The sequence below is a fragment of the Anolis sagrei genome, chromosome 2 (assembly GCF_037176765.1).
Source record: "Anolis sagrei isolate rAnoSag1 chromosome 2, rAnoSag1.mat, whole genome shotgun sequence".
NCBI classification, from domain to species: Eukaryota; Metazoa; Chordata; class Lepidosauria; order Squamata; family Dactyloidae; genus Anolis; species Anolis sagrei.
In genome coordinates, this window is record NC_090022.1 from 31489581 (window position 1) to 31506449 (window position 16869).

The 16869-nt window shown below is 44.1% G+C and overlaps 1 protein-coding gene across 4 annotated transcripts in view; it reads left to right on the plus strand.

Annotated features, from left to right (window-relative positions):
• Window positions 1–494: 494 nt before the first annotated feature.
• PTPRG (protein tyrosine phosphatase receptor type G) overlaps window positions 495–16869 on the plus strand; it is a 713496-nt gene continuing 697121 nt past the window's right edge. For 3 of the 4 annotated variants that reach the window (XM_060766453.2, XM_060766454.2, XM_060766455.2), the window contains exon 1: window positions 495–1326. In XM_060766453.2, the coding sequence (XP_060622436.2) occupies window positions 1242–1326 (85 nt within the window). In that variant the 5' untranslated portion in view covers window positions 495–1241. The remainder of the gene's footprint in view (window positions 1327–16869) is intronic. The other variant, XM_060766456.2, reaches the window with a different exon arrangement.

Sequence of the window (16869 nt, forward strand, 5' to 3'; positions counted from 1 at the left end):
ATTGATGTTGTTCACCGCTTTGAGTCGCCTGAGGGCTGAGAAAAAGCGGTATAGAAATAAAGTAAATAAATAAATATACACACTACGGAAACCTTGGCCAAGTTACACTGGACACAGCAGACAACAAACCCCGTCCTCAATGTCCTCACACTATGCAAATGAAAAACATGGAAATACATTAACATATGAATACAAAAAAACAATTAAATCGTGTCATAAAAAATGACAGCATTGCAAAACTACCCAGGGTGCAGGGGGATCAGAAGAAAACCAAACCAAGCGATGCATAAAAAATACACAGCGTCCCCAACTTCGGAGAGTGGAGGAAAAAAAAAAGGCGAGGAGGCCCCTTTAAGAGCGTCGGGAGCGCGCAAAGCCGGGCAGCCCCCCTCCCTTGGATCCCCCCTCCCCTTGGAGTGAGTGTGCGTGAGCGCGCCCCCGCCTCCCGGCCTTCCCCTTTTGCGCGCGCCCGTCCTCCCTCCCTCCCTCCCGCGCCTTTCCCTTCCTCTCTCTCTCTGCGCGCTTTAAAGTCTCCGCCAGGCTCCCGGCTCGCCTCTTGGAGAGAGAGACTTCCTGCCGGGAAGAATGGAAAGCTTCCAGCCGCGGCTCCGGCTCTCGCCCTTGGCTCGCTTCCTCGGCAGCTTCCTCGCCTTCCAGCCGCGGGATGGAGTGAGCTCTGCGCCGGGAAGAAGGACCCTCCGCTCCTGCTGAAGGAGAAGCAGCAGCAGATTGGGAGAGATTGGGAGAGAGAGAGGGAAGAAGGCACCCTCGCTTGGCTTTGCGCCTTCTTCTTCTTCTTCTTCCTTTCGCCTCCTCTCCGAGAATGCCTTCCCCGCATGAGGAGCCCCGCCACTGAGCCGCTCTCGCTTCGGATCCTGCTCCGGATCGCAAGGAAGTTGCCCGAGCTCCTTTCGGGCTGAACTCTGAAACAAAATATCCTCCGAGAGGCATCTTTCCGCTTTGGGAGGGAAGGAAGGGGAGCAAAGTCGGTTTGTTTTGGGTGCCTGGGACTGGAAGGGACCCTCTTTCCCCCCAAAGACCCTCCTCTCCTTTGTTTCCGGCCAGAGGGCAGCCTAGTGGGCAAGTTTTGCGCCTTTCCAGCAAGTTTGGGCTTTTTGGTTGGCGTGCCGGGATCTCTCCGGCCGGGGAAGCCTTCCCCTCTGTAGCTCCAGACCTGTCGATCAGTACAAAGAGAAGACCCATCCGCCCCTTTTTGCCCTTTTCGATGTTCGGCTTTGGACATGCGGAGGCTACTGCAACCGTGTTGCTGGATCTTTTTCTTCAAAATCACCGTCTCCGTGCTCCATTACGTGGTGTGTTTCCCCGGTGAGTGAGGGGACACCTCCGGGTTTCTTGGGGAGGGGGGTCTGGTGTGTGTTTCTCCCACTCGTCGCTCTCAGTTGTGTGGGTGCCTCTCTCTCTCGCCAAAGATGGTGCGGGGAAACGGATGTGTGCGGGATTTTTCCAAAGAGGGGGATCCATTATGAGCACGGTTACAGCTGCTACTACTCTTCTACTCCATCTTTGAGGGGCGCCAAGCTGGAAGGAGCTGCTTTGATGGCATTTTCTTGGGGAGGACTTGGGAGGGATTTGGGGAGAAGGGATCCCTCCTCAGGCCCTTTCCTTGGTGAGGACTTGGGGGGGGGGGGGGATTTGGGGAGAAGGGATCCCTCCTCAAGCTCTTTCCTTGGGGTGAACTTGGAAGGGATTTTAGGAGAAGGTATCCCTCGTCAGGCCCTTTCCTTGGGGAAGACTTGGGAGGGGTTTGGGGAGAAGGGATCCCCCCTCAGGCTCTTTCCTTGGGGAGGACTTGAAAGGGGTTTGTGGAGAAGGGATTCCTCCTCAAGGTCTTTCCTTGGGTTGGACTTGGGAGGGATTTGGGGAGAAGGGATCCCTCCTCAGGCCCTTTCCTTGGGGAGGGATTTGGGAAGAAGGGGTCCCTCCTCAAGCTCTTTTCTTGGGGAAGACTTGGGAGGGGTTTGGGAGAAGGGATCCCCCCTCAAGCCCTTTCCTTCAGTGACAATTGACAAGTAACTACCGATATAATTTGGGATGCAACTGAGGGCCCTTCCACACAGCCATATAACTCAGAATATCAAGGCAGGATATCCCACATTTTCTGCTTTGAATTGGTGTGTGTGTGTGTGTATGTATACACACACACACACACACACACACACACAGAGACAGACACTGTATTTGTATAACGCCTTTCTCAGCTCATAGGAGAGTCAAGGCGGTTAACAGGGCAAAATTCAATGCTTATATGGTAGTGTGGACTCCGATAACTCACTTCAAATCAGATCTTGTGGGGTTTCCTGCCTTGATATTCTGGGATATATGGCTGTGTGGAAGGGCCCCAAGGCTGTGACAAGGGGTGACTTCCCTTCCACTCTGGATAACTTCCTCTCTCTCTCATTCGCTCCTTCTTTCCTTTCTAGTTTGCCCACTTCCAGTTCCTTGGCTTGCTCTCCAGCTCCATCAATGGGGAATAGAGGCAGCCATGCCTCCCTCCTCTTCTTGTGTGTGTAGTAATAGTGTAATCCTATCTCTTCTTGGCAGATGTCTGTGTCTGCTTCGCCTATATGTGTATGTGTGTTAGGTTGCCTCTTAAGACCTTTCCACACAGTCCTATATCCCAGACTATCAAGGCAGAAAATCCCACAGTATCTAAGTGTGGACTCGGATATCCCAGTTCAAAACAGATATTGTGGAATTTTCTGCCTTGAAATTCTGGGATTTAGGGCTGTGTGGAAGGGCTCCTACTCCTTCTCCCATACGTATGTGTGCTTGGGCCCTTCCACAAAACCCTATATCCCAGTATATCAAAGCAGAAAATCCCACAATACCTGCTTTGAACTGGGAGCCCTTCCAAACAGCCCTATATCCCAGAGTATCAAGGCAGGAAATCCCACTTTATCTGAGTGTGGACAAGTTCAAAGCAGATATTGTGGGATTTTCTGCCTTGATATAGGAGTGTGTGGAAGGGCCCTGGGTTATCTTGAGTCCACACTGCCATATTTCCCAGGGCCCTTCCACACAGTTAGGATATAAAGGCAGAAAATCCCACAAAATCTGCTTTGAACTGGGTTATCTTGGGTCCAAACACAGATAATGCGGGATTTCCTGCCTTGATATTCTGGGATGTAGCGCTGTAGGACTGGAATATAGGGATACAGGGCCTGAAAGGCCCCCAGACAACTGAATAAAATCCCAGATTTTCTGCATTGAACTGGAATACGTGGCAGTGTGGACTCAGATATCCCAATTCAAAGCAGATATTGTGATTTTTTGCCTTGATATTCTGGGATATAGGGCTGTGTGGAAGGACCCTGGGATATATGGCAGTGTGGTCTCAAGATAAACCAGGGCCCTTCCACACAGCCCTATATCCCAGAATATCAAGGCAAGAAATCCCACATTATCTGTGTGTAGACTCAGCTAACCCAGTTCAAAGCAGATATTTTGGGATTTTCTGCCCTGATATTCTGGGATATAGGGCTGTGTGGAAGGACCCTGGGTTATCTTGAGTCCACACTGCCATATATCCTAGTTCAAACCAGATAATGTGGGGTTTTATTCAGCTGTGTGGAAGGGGCCCCTGTGTGTACTCGGACTGCCTCTCCTCCTGCCCCCCTCCCCCAAACACTGTGTTCCCTGGGTTGCTGTGAGTTTTTCGGGCTGTATGGCCATGTTCCATATGCATTCTCTCCCGATGTTTCACTCACATCTATGGCAGCGTCCTCAGAGGTTGAGTGGTCTGGGAGAATGCTTCTGAAACATGTCCATACAGCCCGGAAAACTCACAGCAACCCAGTGATTCTGGCTATGAAAGCCTTTGGAAACACTCTGCTCCCTGCTTGGTGGCTTTCAGGATTGGGAGGACAAATGCAGGAGCATCTCTGGGGCGGCACTTCCCTGGACTTCTTTTTCAAAATATGTTATTGGGAATGTTGGGAACCATCCAAAACCCACACACTACCCAACCCTTCTTGCCCTTTTTCTCTCTCCTTGCCTCTGCACAGCTGGGAGCTTGGGTTTGGCGCATTGCTTCCCTAGCTGGGCATCGCTGGGTAGAAATGCCAGCTGTGTGTGTGCAAATTTCCCCGATTCAAAAGGCTCAGTGTCTGTACAAGCAGTGCATCCCAGCTTTGGTGCTTCAAGGGCTTAAAATGCTCCCACCGTCATGTCATCCACTCACGGCACTCAATTGGGTGTTGGTCAGAACCCAGTCCCTCTCTCCTGTTTCCACCTTCCTGACTTTTCCCCCTTCCACCTGCAGCAGTTCCCCACACCTTGATTCAGCCAAGCCTGCATGGTAGCCTCACATCCTTGACCTTGATCGGCTGGTTTGGGGAAAAATATTGCAGGTTTAGGGTTGGGGGAAGGTACGATTCTGCTTTTGGCATGGAAGGGAAGGATTCTGCAATCTTTGGCTGTGATGGAGCAGGGCTTCACCTAGCCTCTCTTTTCCTAGTGGTTCTAGGGAACCCGGCATACCCCAGATTTGAGCCAGGCAGCTGCATGTTTGCTTGAGTCTCCTGCTTCATGATGTGTTGTGTTAATCTCATCTGAGAGTGGATGCGATCGGGCAGTGAGTGTTTTCTTTCCTTCCTCTCTCCTTGGGCATCTTGGAAGCATCAGTTCAAGGGAAGCCTTTCCAGGAGTTGCAGAGCGCAGCCAGTGAACTTACTCCCTCCTCCCTTTTTTATAAAGGGAGCCTGGGGCTAGCAAAAGTTAAAGATGCCAGGGAAGCTTGAAGGAAGTGGAAGTGTGTGTGTGTTGTGTGTGAGTGTATGGCTGTTTTAACACTCCCTTCTATGTACAGTAACCCAGATGGACCAATAGAGGCAGTGCTGAGCTCTCTTCTTTTCTGGGTTGTGTTCAACACATATCCCCAAAGTCCCCCAACATATGCACACAGATCTCTGGATAAGAGCTGTTCTTAAAGGTAGCATTAACCCATCCCTGTATTAGAAAAGGTGTGGAATTACTATCTGTTGCTGTATATTAATTTCAGCACAGCGTGGCACAGCTGGAAAGAGAACTGTCTGATGCATACCTTTATATTTTCATGTCTCCATATTACCTATGGATGCAGTTCTGTAGAATATAATTTATTTCCATTCTTATCCCCATTTGGGAAGTGTATGTGAGGGAATGAATACTTGGCAAAACAGCTTGAAGAAATACACTTGCTTTTCTTACTATATTGTTTCTCCATCCTCTGTGCTGCTCAAAGTCTTAGCGGATCAACTTATTGAACAGTCCAGTACCTATATGTGTGTAGTCAGAATATTGAATCATAGTGCCTTTCCACACAGGCGTATAACCTAGAATATCAAGGCAGAAAAGTCCATAGTATCTGCTTTGAACTGGGTTATTTGAGACCACACTGCCATATATTCCAATTCAAAACAGAAAATGTGAGATTTTATTCAGCTGTGTGGAAGGGACCATAGAGTTAAAAAGACCATAAAGGCTATCCAGTCTAACCCCATTTTGCCATGTAGGAACACCCAACCTGAGCACTCCTGACAGATGGCCATCCAGCCTGTGCTTAAAAACCTCCAGAGAAGGAGACGCCACCACATTTTGAGGCAGAATATCCTGCTGTTAAATACTTCTTGCTATCAGGAAATCATTCCTAATGTAGAATGAGATTTCACCCCCAGTCTGTCCACCTTCTGCAGGGATTTGAAAACCTGTATGTTCCAGTGTGCATTTGAATAATGATTGGTCCCTGTTCATGAATGCCCAGCCCTAATTTACTGATAAGTTTGGATTCAGCACTTTATCCCCCAGCCCTATAGTTTTCTTTTTGCACAAGCCCAGTGCCCTGCCCTCTCTATCCCCACCATATTCCTGGTTACTGATTGTTTAGGTTGGTTTGATACACTTTTATAATGTTTCTATACTTTCCCATTCTAAATTGTTTCAATTAGATTGTTTATGTTATATGCTATGATGCTTTAAACTGGTAAATTTTGTGTATGCTGGGCTTGGTCCCCATATAAGCCGGCCCAAGTCCCTTTGGGGAGGTGGTTGCGGGGTATACAAATAAAATAATTATTATTACTGCCACATAACTGTGTGTGCTGTATTACTGCAAATTACCTGGGATTAACACCCATTGAACTCAGAGTAGGATTGTACTTTAAAAGGGGAAGTACGTTCAATGCATATTTACTTTGGGTTAAGCCCATGAATTAAGTAGGGCTGTCTGTGCCATGGGGTTTTTCAGTGTGCACTCTTCTTTCAAGTTTTTTTTTAAATGGGCAAATTTAGCGAACTTGACAGAACTCTATAGGTGCAGCATAGGGTGCCTCTACCCATATGCACCCTTTGGCACCTCCTTTCATCCATTTTTAACTTCCTCCCCCTACTGCCGTTTGTTTTATTAGGCTCTTAATAGTTTTTATTAGTTCTTTTTTATAGCTATTATTAAAAGCAGAAAGTTTTGTGACATTGACCTTTTTGATGCCATTTTTGTCCTGAATTTTTATATAGGTTGAAATAAAAGTTTGGCAGGGGGAGTGAAGGCTTGCAACATAGATACTGTAATCCAGTGTAGACATTTGCTGACAGAGTAAACCTTATTGAACACAGTGGGAAATTTTTTCCAAGTAACTTGTTTGCAAAGGACTGTTGTGTGAAAAATCAAACAAGACATCTATACCAGTTGGTTCCCAACCCTTTTTTGACCAGAAACCACTGTCCAACATTAGTACCAAAAGGGTTACGAATCAGTTTTTGGTCAACTTTAGATTCAGTTTGGTTATTTGGGGTGCTGATTCAGAAAACTGCATTGGATAGACCACATCAGCTCTAGTTTCTGATATAAAACATACGCCATCCAGTAGTCACCATTTGCTTGCCCACAGAAAACCATATTTAATAATCTAGAGCTGACATGGTATCAGTAATATTTTGAAAGTAGTCAGCCTCTCCTCTCCTGACATCCCTGTTGCCTCGACACTATAAGAGGGTTTTGTGAGACTGGTCGTTCTCATTGCCGCATGGTTTTGAAACAACAGTGTAGTAATGTTGAGGCCGTGGACCATATTTTCGTTCTTATGAACCACTCGTGGTCCACGGACCACAGGTTGGGAACCATTGATCTCTATATATGGTTCAGTCATAATCCTGATATCTCTTATTTGTAGCAACTCTTCTGCACAAAGAACACATGTCAATTCAAAATATATGAGTGAGAGCGATAGAGGGGAAAGGAGAAGAAAAGAGGGTTTAAAATTTTGCCCTGTTTGAAATTCCAAAGCTCTGGAGAAGAATCATTTATCTTCTTTGTATTGATTTCTTCTTGATTTCATTCTTCGAAGTGAAAGCCTCTCTTTCTGATTCTGGTATATATTGTACAGTAATTACATGTAGAAGGCAAGCTGTCAGGGAGCTTCAGGAAAACAAGCACTGATGTTGCTTTAATAGGGCACCATTGTAAAAATTTAGAATTTATATCCCCGGAATCTGAATTAGGTAACCCTTCATGCATTATTGACCCACAGCAGTGGAAGAACAGCGTAATGGGAGCCATGTGCTTGGGTGGCATCCCAGGCTGATAAAAACTTATAGGACCTCCGAGATTGCATTGTGTGGAGACTTAGATTGAGGGGTGCTAGAGTCAGGTCCACACAAGAGGTCTTGTAGAAGAATTAAAGCAGAATGATGGATCTTGAGCATGTCAGACCCAGAGTGGTGATTTGTAAACCAAGTGTGCATTACTACCCTGGCTGACCACAACCATCAGTGACTATACATTGCAAAGCGGATCGTTTACTAGGTATTTCAGAGGAAGAAATTGGTAAACCACTGCTGAGTATTCTTTGCCTAAGTAATCTTTGTGAAATCCTTTGTGACAGCTGTCTGGCGCATACACATGTAATGGACTTAGCAGATCCGCCCAAATTATAATGTCAGGATGACTTTTTTTCTTTGCTTGTAGTAGAATCCATGTGAGATCTAAAATAAAGTGGCAAAAGCTGCTTCAGAAATGGTCATTCAAAGGCTCCTGTATTATCCATACAGCTTTTGTTATTGATGTAAAGGGAGCTAAACTACATTGTTACACAAATGCTGTTTATAGGCTCGCCTGGATAAATGGTTCCAAATATTACCGAAACTGTAAGGCTTGAGAAGACTACCATAAGATTATAGGTTCTTGTGGGTTTTTTCGGGCTATAGAGCCATGTTCTAGAGGCATTTCTCCTGACGTTTCGCCTGCATCTATGGCAAGCATCCTCAGAGGTAGTGTTTGCCATAGATGCAGGCGAAACGTCAGGAGAAATGCCTCTAGAACATGGCTCTATAGCCCGAAAAAACCCACAAGAACCTATTGATTCCAGCCATGAAAGCCTTCCGACAATACATTACCATAAGATTAATAACATCGGCTGGAAACTTAGCTGAATGCTGATGCCTATGAGGCAGTTGTGGGTGAGAACTGTCACAGAAATCCCAAATCTATTTCAGGAACAGGATGTGTAGAGGGTTTGCAGGTACAGGCAGTCCCTGAGTTATAAATATTTGACTTACAAATGACTCATAGTTACAGACAGGGGTAAGACAACAGGAAGTGAGAGAAATCTACCCCTATGAAGGGTAATTCACTTCTCAAAGAGTTATGGAAAAAGGGTGTCTCCAATGAACTTTTCTCTGCAATCCCTGTTTCCACATTTTTTTCAAAATCCAATTTTCACAGGGAGGGGAAGTGAGGTGAAATCTCCTGAACAGAGGCACAGATCGCAAAACAAACACCACAGGGGTGTTAACCCTGCCCTACGCTATTCAGAGCCAATATATCTGTATCTATCTATCTATCTATCTATCTATCTATCTATCTATCTATCTTTCTTTGGTGTTTCACTTTAAAAATTGCCTGTTTCGGCTTACAAACAAATTCAGCTTAAGAACAAACCTGTAGAACCTATCTTGTTCATAAGTTGCAGATTTCCAGTACCCGGTTTTGTGACTGTTTATGGTGGGAAGACCTCAGGGACAGTCCTCCAGTTGTTGTTCGACTCCCAAGCTGCAGTAGCCCCAGCCAGTGTAATACAGTGGTAAAGAATGCTGGGAATTGTAGTTCAACAGAAACTGGAGATTGCATGGTTTCCCACCTGTAATATACCCATAGGGGAAGCTTTAAAGTACTCTTTCCTTACTTTGTGGCCAGAAAAGGATTAAGGGAGCATGTATGGGCCAACAGATAAAGCACTTCTTACTATCCTAATTATAAAACTTCTATGCCCGTCTACTCTAAAGTTAGTCCCACTGAGCTTTTTGAGGAGTCTAGCACAATTTTTTTTCATTATGCTTGGATGCTTTGGTGGTTTGTACAAATAACATCACTAAAGTTTATCCCTTTAACAAGAGGTACATGTGTAAAACTAGTATTGTTTAATTAGTTAAATGACAAGTTTGTATTAGATATCATAGACTGTTTCCGTATTACATATTGTTCCTTTTTGCCGTTGTGTATTACATAGTACATTCATGTGGATGCTTACTTGGAAGTAGGGCTGTCTGTGCTGTAGGCGTTGGTGTACTTTGACTTTTAACAAATGTGTGTATGCATGAGATATCCTTTCTCTCCCAGAAAGAAAAATGAGAGCATTTACCAATAAACAGTTTTAAAATTGCAAAGTTTCCTTTTTCTCACTCACGTAGCGTTCTTTTTTCAGAACACTTAGTAGGTCACAAAGTTTCACACATACTGATTACCTGCAGTCTCAAAATTACTAGATTCAACACAGTGCAGCACATGGTTAAGCGGGCTTGAATCATCCTGACATCAGGAGGACTTTAGAGCTGAGATCTGGATAGGATAGCACACATTTAGAGTTGATATCTAAAATATGCTTAATTTGGCCCTTACACTTGTCAGTGGAAAGTGGTCTATTTTCTTCACAGAAACCATTATTTTTTGCTTAAGACTATCTTAGGTATGTGTGTCTGCCTGTGTCTTCAAGTCATCAGTCGGTTTATAGAGACCCCGTTAATTTCATAGGTGTTTCTTTGGCAAGTTCCTTCCTCTGATAATCATTGGTGTACAGTGGGTATTATCCATGTGCTTAAGGCCATTGAAATCAGTAGGCTTCAGTCCACCTAATGCAGTGGTTCCCAACCTTTTTTTGACCAGGGACCACTTTGACCAGGGACCACTCTCCAACATTAGTACCAAAAGGGTTATTAATCAGTTTTTGGTCAACTTTAGATTCAGTTTGGTTATTTGAGGTGCTGATTCAGAAAACTGCATTGGATAGACCACATCAGCTCTAGTTTCTGATACAGAACATATGCCATCCAGTAGTTGCCATCTGTTCACCCACAGAAAACCATATTTAATCATCTAGAGCTGATGTGGTAGTAGTAATCTTTTGTAGGGAGTCAGCCTCTCCTGGCATCCCTATTGCCTTGGCACTATAAGAGGGTTCTGCGAGATCAATCGCTGCATGGTTTTGAGGCAATGGTGTAGTAATGGTGAGGCTGTGGACCATATTTTTGTTCTTGTGGACCACTGGTGGTCTATTGACACAGGTTGGGAACCACTGACCTAATGTCTTACTAGATTGTTACCTGCGCTATTGTACAAAATAATATCCCTGCTCTACATGTAGTACTATATACCATCTTACACCCTGCTATTTTGAGGTGTCGTTTTGACAAGAGAGTGGCGTTTAAATACTCTAAATAAATAAGCTTTTTTTTTCCGCGGGGGGTTATTTTGGAAATTATTTTGGAATACAACATATATTTTCTGTTCTATGTTTTCATATATTAATTGTGATATATGGGTTTTTTGGTGTTATTCATGTTAATGTTCTCAATAGGAATTGCAAATGTTTTACAGGTTGAGCATACCTTCTCTTGAGTCCCCAAATCCAAAATGGTCCATGTGAGTGGCTGAGATAGCGACACTTTACTTTCTGGTGGCTCAGTGTACATAAAGAAGATTATTAAAATATATATTGCACAAGATTACCTTCGGGTGCATGTGAAATATTAATGAACGTTGTGTTTAGACGTGGGTCCCCATCTCTAAGATATCTCATTATCTATATATATAAATTTGTTAGGGGCATCCAACGAGGAAACAAAACTCAAAAACCCCCCAACGAAACTTAACCAAAATTCCCATGCCCATAACACAACCCACAAGGTACAAACATATCTACTCAAAATGAAAAACAACACAACAACACACTCACAAAACGGCAAAACAACAAAACTCAAAAATCCCCCAACGAAACTTAACCAAAATTCCCATGCCCATAACACAACCCACAAGGTACAAACATATCTACTTAAAATGAAAAACAACACAACAACACACTCACAAAACGGCAAAAGGATAAAACTCTAAAAAAAACCAACGAAACTTAACCAAAATTCCCATGCTCATAACACAACCCACAAGGTACAAACATATTACTCAAAATGAAAAACAACACAACAACACACTCACAAAACGGCAAAACAACTGAGCATGCGCATTGGCGCCCAGCCGCAAGTTCCCTGGCGCGCGCACATGCCCTTCCGGCCAACGTTCCCTCTGCGGAAACCATGCCCACTCCAAGCCCCGCCGCGCCGCTTCCCGCACACACACACACCCCTGCCGCACATACACACACAACCCCACACTCCATCACTCCCCCCGCCGCCGCACACACACACGCAACCCCACTCCCCCCGCCGCCGCACACACACACACGACCCCACACTCCATCACTTCCCCTGCTGCCGCACACACACACGCAACCCCACGCTCCATCACTCCCCCCGCCGCCGCACGCACATACGCAACCCCACTCCCCCCGCCGCCGCACACACACACACAACCCCACGCTCCATCACTCCCCCCCCGCCACCGCACACACACACACAACCCCACGCTCCATCACTCCCCCCGCCGCTGCACACACACACACAACCCCACGCTCCATCACTCCCCCACCCCAATCTTACCTCCTTTTACTTCACGCCACCTCCAAACCCCACCCCGCCCCTTCCCGCCCTGTCAAAATCTAGGAAAGACAGGAAGGAAGGAAAGAAGGAAGAAAGAGAAAGGGAGGTAAAGAAAAAGGGGGAAGGAAGGAAAGTTAGAGAAAGAAGGAAGAAGAAAAGGAAAGAAAAGGAAAGATGGAAGGAAAGAAAAGAGAGACAGCAGAAAAGAAAGAAAAAGGGGGAAGGAAGGAAAGAGATAGAGAAAGAAGAGGAGAAGGAAAGATGGGAGGGAAGGAAGGAAGGAAGGAAGGAAGGAGGGAAAGAAGGAGAGAAAGAGGGAAGATTGGCCACAGCAACGCGTGGCGGGTAAAGGTTGTTATTTCTATTATTATTATTATTATTATTATTATTATTATTATTATTATTATGCTATTGTTCCTATGAGACCCTGGAGGAATGGGAGAGGTGTCAGGTCCCAGAGGCAATGCATTGCATTATTGTTATTGTTATGATGGTGGTAAAATGAAAGGAAATAAAAAGTGAAAGAAGGAAGTAAACAGGGAGGGAAGAAAGGCAAAGGAAGAAAGGGGGAGGGAATGAAGGAAAGAGAGAAGGATGAAACCAAGTACTGAAAGAAGGAAAGAAAGAAAGAGGTAGAGAAGGAAGAAAGGAGAGAAAGGGGGAGGAAAAGGGGGAAGGAATAGGTAGGGACCTCTCTTTCATAATAGTCCAGATATCTACCTCAACTTTGATAAGTTTTACTATAGGCCACAGCAACGCGTGGCAGGGCACAGCTAGTATATGTATATGCAGTTACAAGTATTCCAAAAACGGGGGGGGGGGGGGGGGGGAACAAAACACTTCGGGTCCCAAGCACTTTGGATAACTTGTATTTAATTATTGTATGTTATTTCCTAATTAGTGTTCTTGTAAGCCATATAAGTACCTTTTTCTGCAATGGAAAGTGGGCATATTTAGTTTTTTCTGCACACGAAAAGATTGCTCTTGTGAATGTGTCTTTTTGAAAGTGTGGAATGCACAGGAGAGGGCCCTCCAAGACTTGTGTTATTCCTGTAACTTTATGAAGATGACACATCTTCCATTTTAATGATGCCTGCAGTTTTGAATGTCTCAACCCCCCCTACACACATACTTTATATTTCCGGAAGTGTCTAATGAAGTCCTTGCAGATTAACAGTGTCAAATGTCTTCTCTTTTTTTCCCAGTCAGTGGTAGATGAGGCATCAGGAGGCTAGAGGCTTCAGAGGTAAAGCTGAATGAAGGATTTTGATATCCTCTCTAGCACGTTTTGAAAAGCTGTTTTTTAGCAGTTAATGATGCCAGGATCTAGCTTTGGAAACCTTTGACCAGTCTTGGAAGCCTATGTATATTTAAAAAAATACTGCATCGTTCTAAGAAAGGGAGAGAAAAATGTTAGTACCTCTCAAACTAGAAAGAAAACAATACTAGTGTATGGCAAAAAATGGGATACTGGTAGTAGAGTTTTCATGCATTGTGCTTTGCATTTGTCAAGCTATTTATATGAAAGAAGCAGGTTAAGTTTTGGATAGCAGCTCCTTTATGGTCACCTGAAATAATGGTAATTACCCTCCAAAAATAATATTTCTAATCTCTGGAAGAAGGTTCTGTATACTTTTTGGGAGAGTCAATTCTTTGAGAGTTTTCTTGTTTTTGATTTTGCTATCTCTTTTCCTTTTCTGCTTTTGGTGCTTAAAAAGCAACTGCAATAAGCCTTGTTTATTGGGAAAATAAGTTTTTATGCAAGGCATTTGCATAAGTAATCTAGTACAGAGCCTTCATGTTGAATGGCTGTCACCCTCTTCTGTGGGCTCTTGATGTTCTTGATGAGCTGTTTTGGCTGGAAGACATAAAATACTGAGAACATTGTGAAGTCCCTTGGGAAGAAAGAAATTAACATCAGTAAGCTTGTTGTATATTGTCTGCTCCACTTCAGAAATGCTTGCAAATTGTCAGATGTTTGGAGAGCTGAGGTTCTATCAGTGAGATTTGGGATTTAAAAAAAATCCTTATGCATTTTAATGAGAGCTTAAGCTTTTTTCTGAATCACACAACTAGTATTCTTGTTCTTTGTATTCATTTATGAAAACCACTTTTAAGATGCTGCATGTTATGATCAGAGCCACACTTAGCAGGCTGATAGCTTCTAGAAATCACTTTAGCTCTAATTTTAAGTGTTCTATGGCTGCACTTAAAAGAGGTTCACAGTGCTAGTTGGAACTGTCTTGTTAAGGTTTGCAGAAACATGGAGAGCAGTGTTCCAGGCAGCTGGCCACACATGTGCCTAATGATGCTACTGTCTATACTTATGTATAAGTCCACCTCATGTATAAGTCAAGGGCAGGGTTTTGCAACCATAATTAGGGATTTTGCAATGACTGTGGATGAGTCGAGTGTAAGACTTAGAAATGCATCAAATAAAACTTCTCCTTTCCTTTTGAAAATCCATAGACAGAACAAATTTAGGAAAGACTAAAGAGAAGGAGAGGATCTGCTTATGTGAGGTGTTGTAGTGCTGATCTTAAAGTTTCTACATATAGGTAGAGAAAGGATATAGGCGAGGAATGAAAAATTGGTTTGAAAAAAAAGGATGGAGATGTGCAAAGAAAGTAACCTTTGTCTACTAGGGACCCAGAGCAAATGCACTGACAAGAGGCAGAAGTAGTGTTCCCATCCTATTATCCCTCCCTTTCCCAAATCAGAAAAACAAAGCAGCCCTTCTTCATTATTTTCTTTTTTGGCCCAAGTGCTATTCAGTAAAAACGTGTGGGAGTTCAAAGCATGTGGTGCACTTATAATTTTGGGTACTTGTGGTGGAACAGCCATTTTTAATTGGGGATTACTATAAAAACCTCACAAGGCTTGGCAGTCCCCAGTATACGATGCTGTTGTTCTCCTTCTACCACATATAGCATATGGCAATCAGAAACAAGCTGTCTGTAACACTGGAAGTAGTACTTAACCTATGTTCCTAACATCATTATGCTCCAATCCAATCCTCACTCTAGTTTGGTTGCTTTCTCCAGATCTAGAAAGAGTATAGTATATACTTGTGTATTAGTTGAAAAAACTGACAAATCAACCCCAAAAAACTGTACTGACGTATCCATGGTGAAGGTGGGAAGCAGATGACAATGATGACAGCTCAGTGAGCTTTGTATTGTCGAAGGCTTTCATGGCCAGAATCTCTGGGTTGCTGTATGGTCATGTTCCAGAAGCATTCTCTCCTGACGTTTCACCCACATCTCTGGCAGGCATCCTCAGAGGTTGTGAGGTCTGACCTCACAACCTCTGAGAATGCCTGCCATAGATGTGGGTGAAACGTCAGGAGAGAATGCTTCTGGAACATGGCCATACAGCCTGGAAAATTCACAGCAACTCAATGAGCTTTGTTCAGTGTGTATGGGGCTTTTTTTTGTCGTGTCAGGAGTGACTTGAGAAACTGCAAGTCGCTTCTGGTGTGAGAGAATTGGCCGTCTGCAAGGACGTTGCCCAGGGGACGCCCGGACGATTTGATGTTTTTATCATCCTTGTGGGAGGCTTCTCTCATGTCCCCGCATGAGGAGCTGGAGCTGATAGAGGGAGCTCATCCGCCTCTCCCCGGATTTGAACCTGCAACCTGTCGGTCTTCAGTCCTGCCGGTACAGGGGTTTAACCCACTGCACCATCGGGGGCTTCTGTATGGGGCTTGAAAAAAAGGGAGAGGCGAAGAGCAAGAAAAGCAGCTTGCCTCTATTTTGATCCTCAGTATGTAGTCAGTGATGAGAGTTAGAGGTGAGTGTTGGACCGGACACTACAAGACCAGGGTTGAAGCCCCTGCACAGGCATGGAAACCCACTAGGAGACCTTAGGCAAGTCACTCATCAGAAGAAGGCAATGGCAAACCTCCCCTGAGTAAACCTGGCCAAGAAAACTCTGATAAACTCCCATTAGGATTGCCTCATGTCAGAGATAACTTGAAGAAATGCTACAAGCACAAAGATCTGGAAGAAATCTATTGCTGTTATGTCCTTTATGTAGGCTTTTGTGGCCACTTGCGCAAAAAATAACATTGGACTACATCAGTGGTTCTAAACTATGGGTCCCCAGATGTTTTGGCCTTCAACTCCCAGAAATCCTAACAGCTGGTAAACTGGCTGGGATTTCTGGGAGTTGTAGTAGGCCAAAACACCTGGGGACCCACAGGTTGAGAACCACTGCCCTAACATATCATGACATGGACTAGAAAGACTTTTATTCTGATCCAGTGTGGCTTTTGATGTTCCTAAGCCCACCATCTGAAACTTCCTTGGATAACACAATAATGGAAGAGAAAGCAACGTGTGTTGTACTTAAATGCGTCTTTTATGCTTTATCTTTTTTACTTTGATTTGTGCAACCTACCAATCTGTATCATGTGAACTTCGCACATTGACTTTTTGGACTTTATTTACTTTTGGCTGAATTAGTAGTCACTACGCTAAACATCTGATACACCTAGGAGTCCTGCTAATCTAGACAATTGTTGCTAAATTTTGCAGATCTTCACTATGCGTCTGTGTTTATTTTTGTTGCTTTCATTTTTGTTTTATTTTTTTATAAAGAGCTTAAATTTGTTTGGTGTTTGCAAGCAGGAAAGAGCTTAGCCTTTAAAGAGAGGGAAACATTTCCTGCAAATTCTTCCACTTCTTGATTAAACAGTGCCCTGCACATCAGCTTTCCAATCTCGAAGGCATTGCTGAGTTCATAAATAGTTTGTGCAATTTTGAAAAAGGCAGATAAGCAAATGGTGGTGGGGGAGTGACATAAATTCACTCTACTCTGTGTGGCTTTCTGTCTTGGGGCTACTTATCACAATATGGTTTTTTAGATGCATATAGAAAAATGTCAACT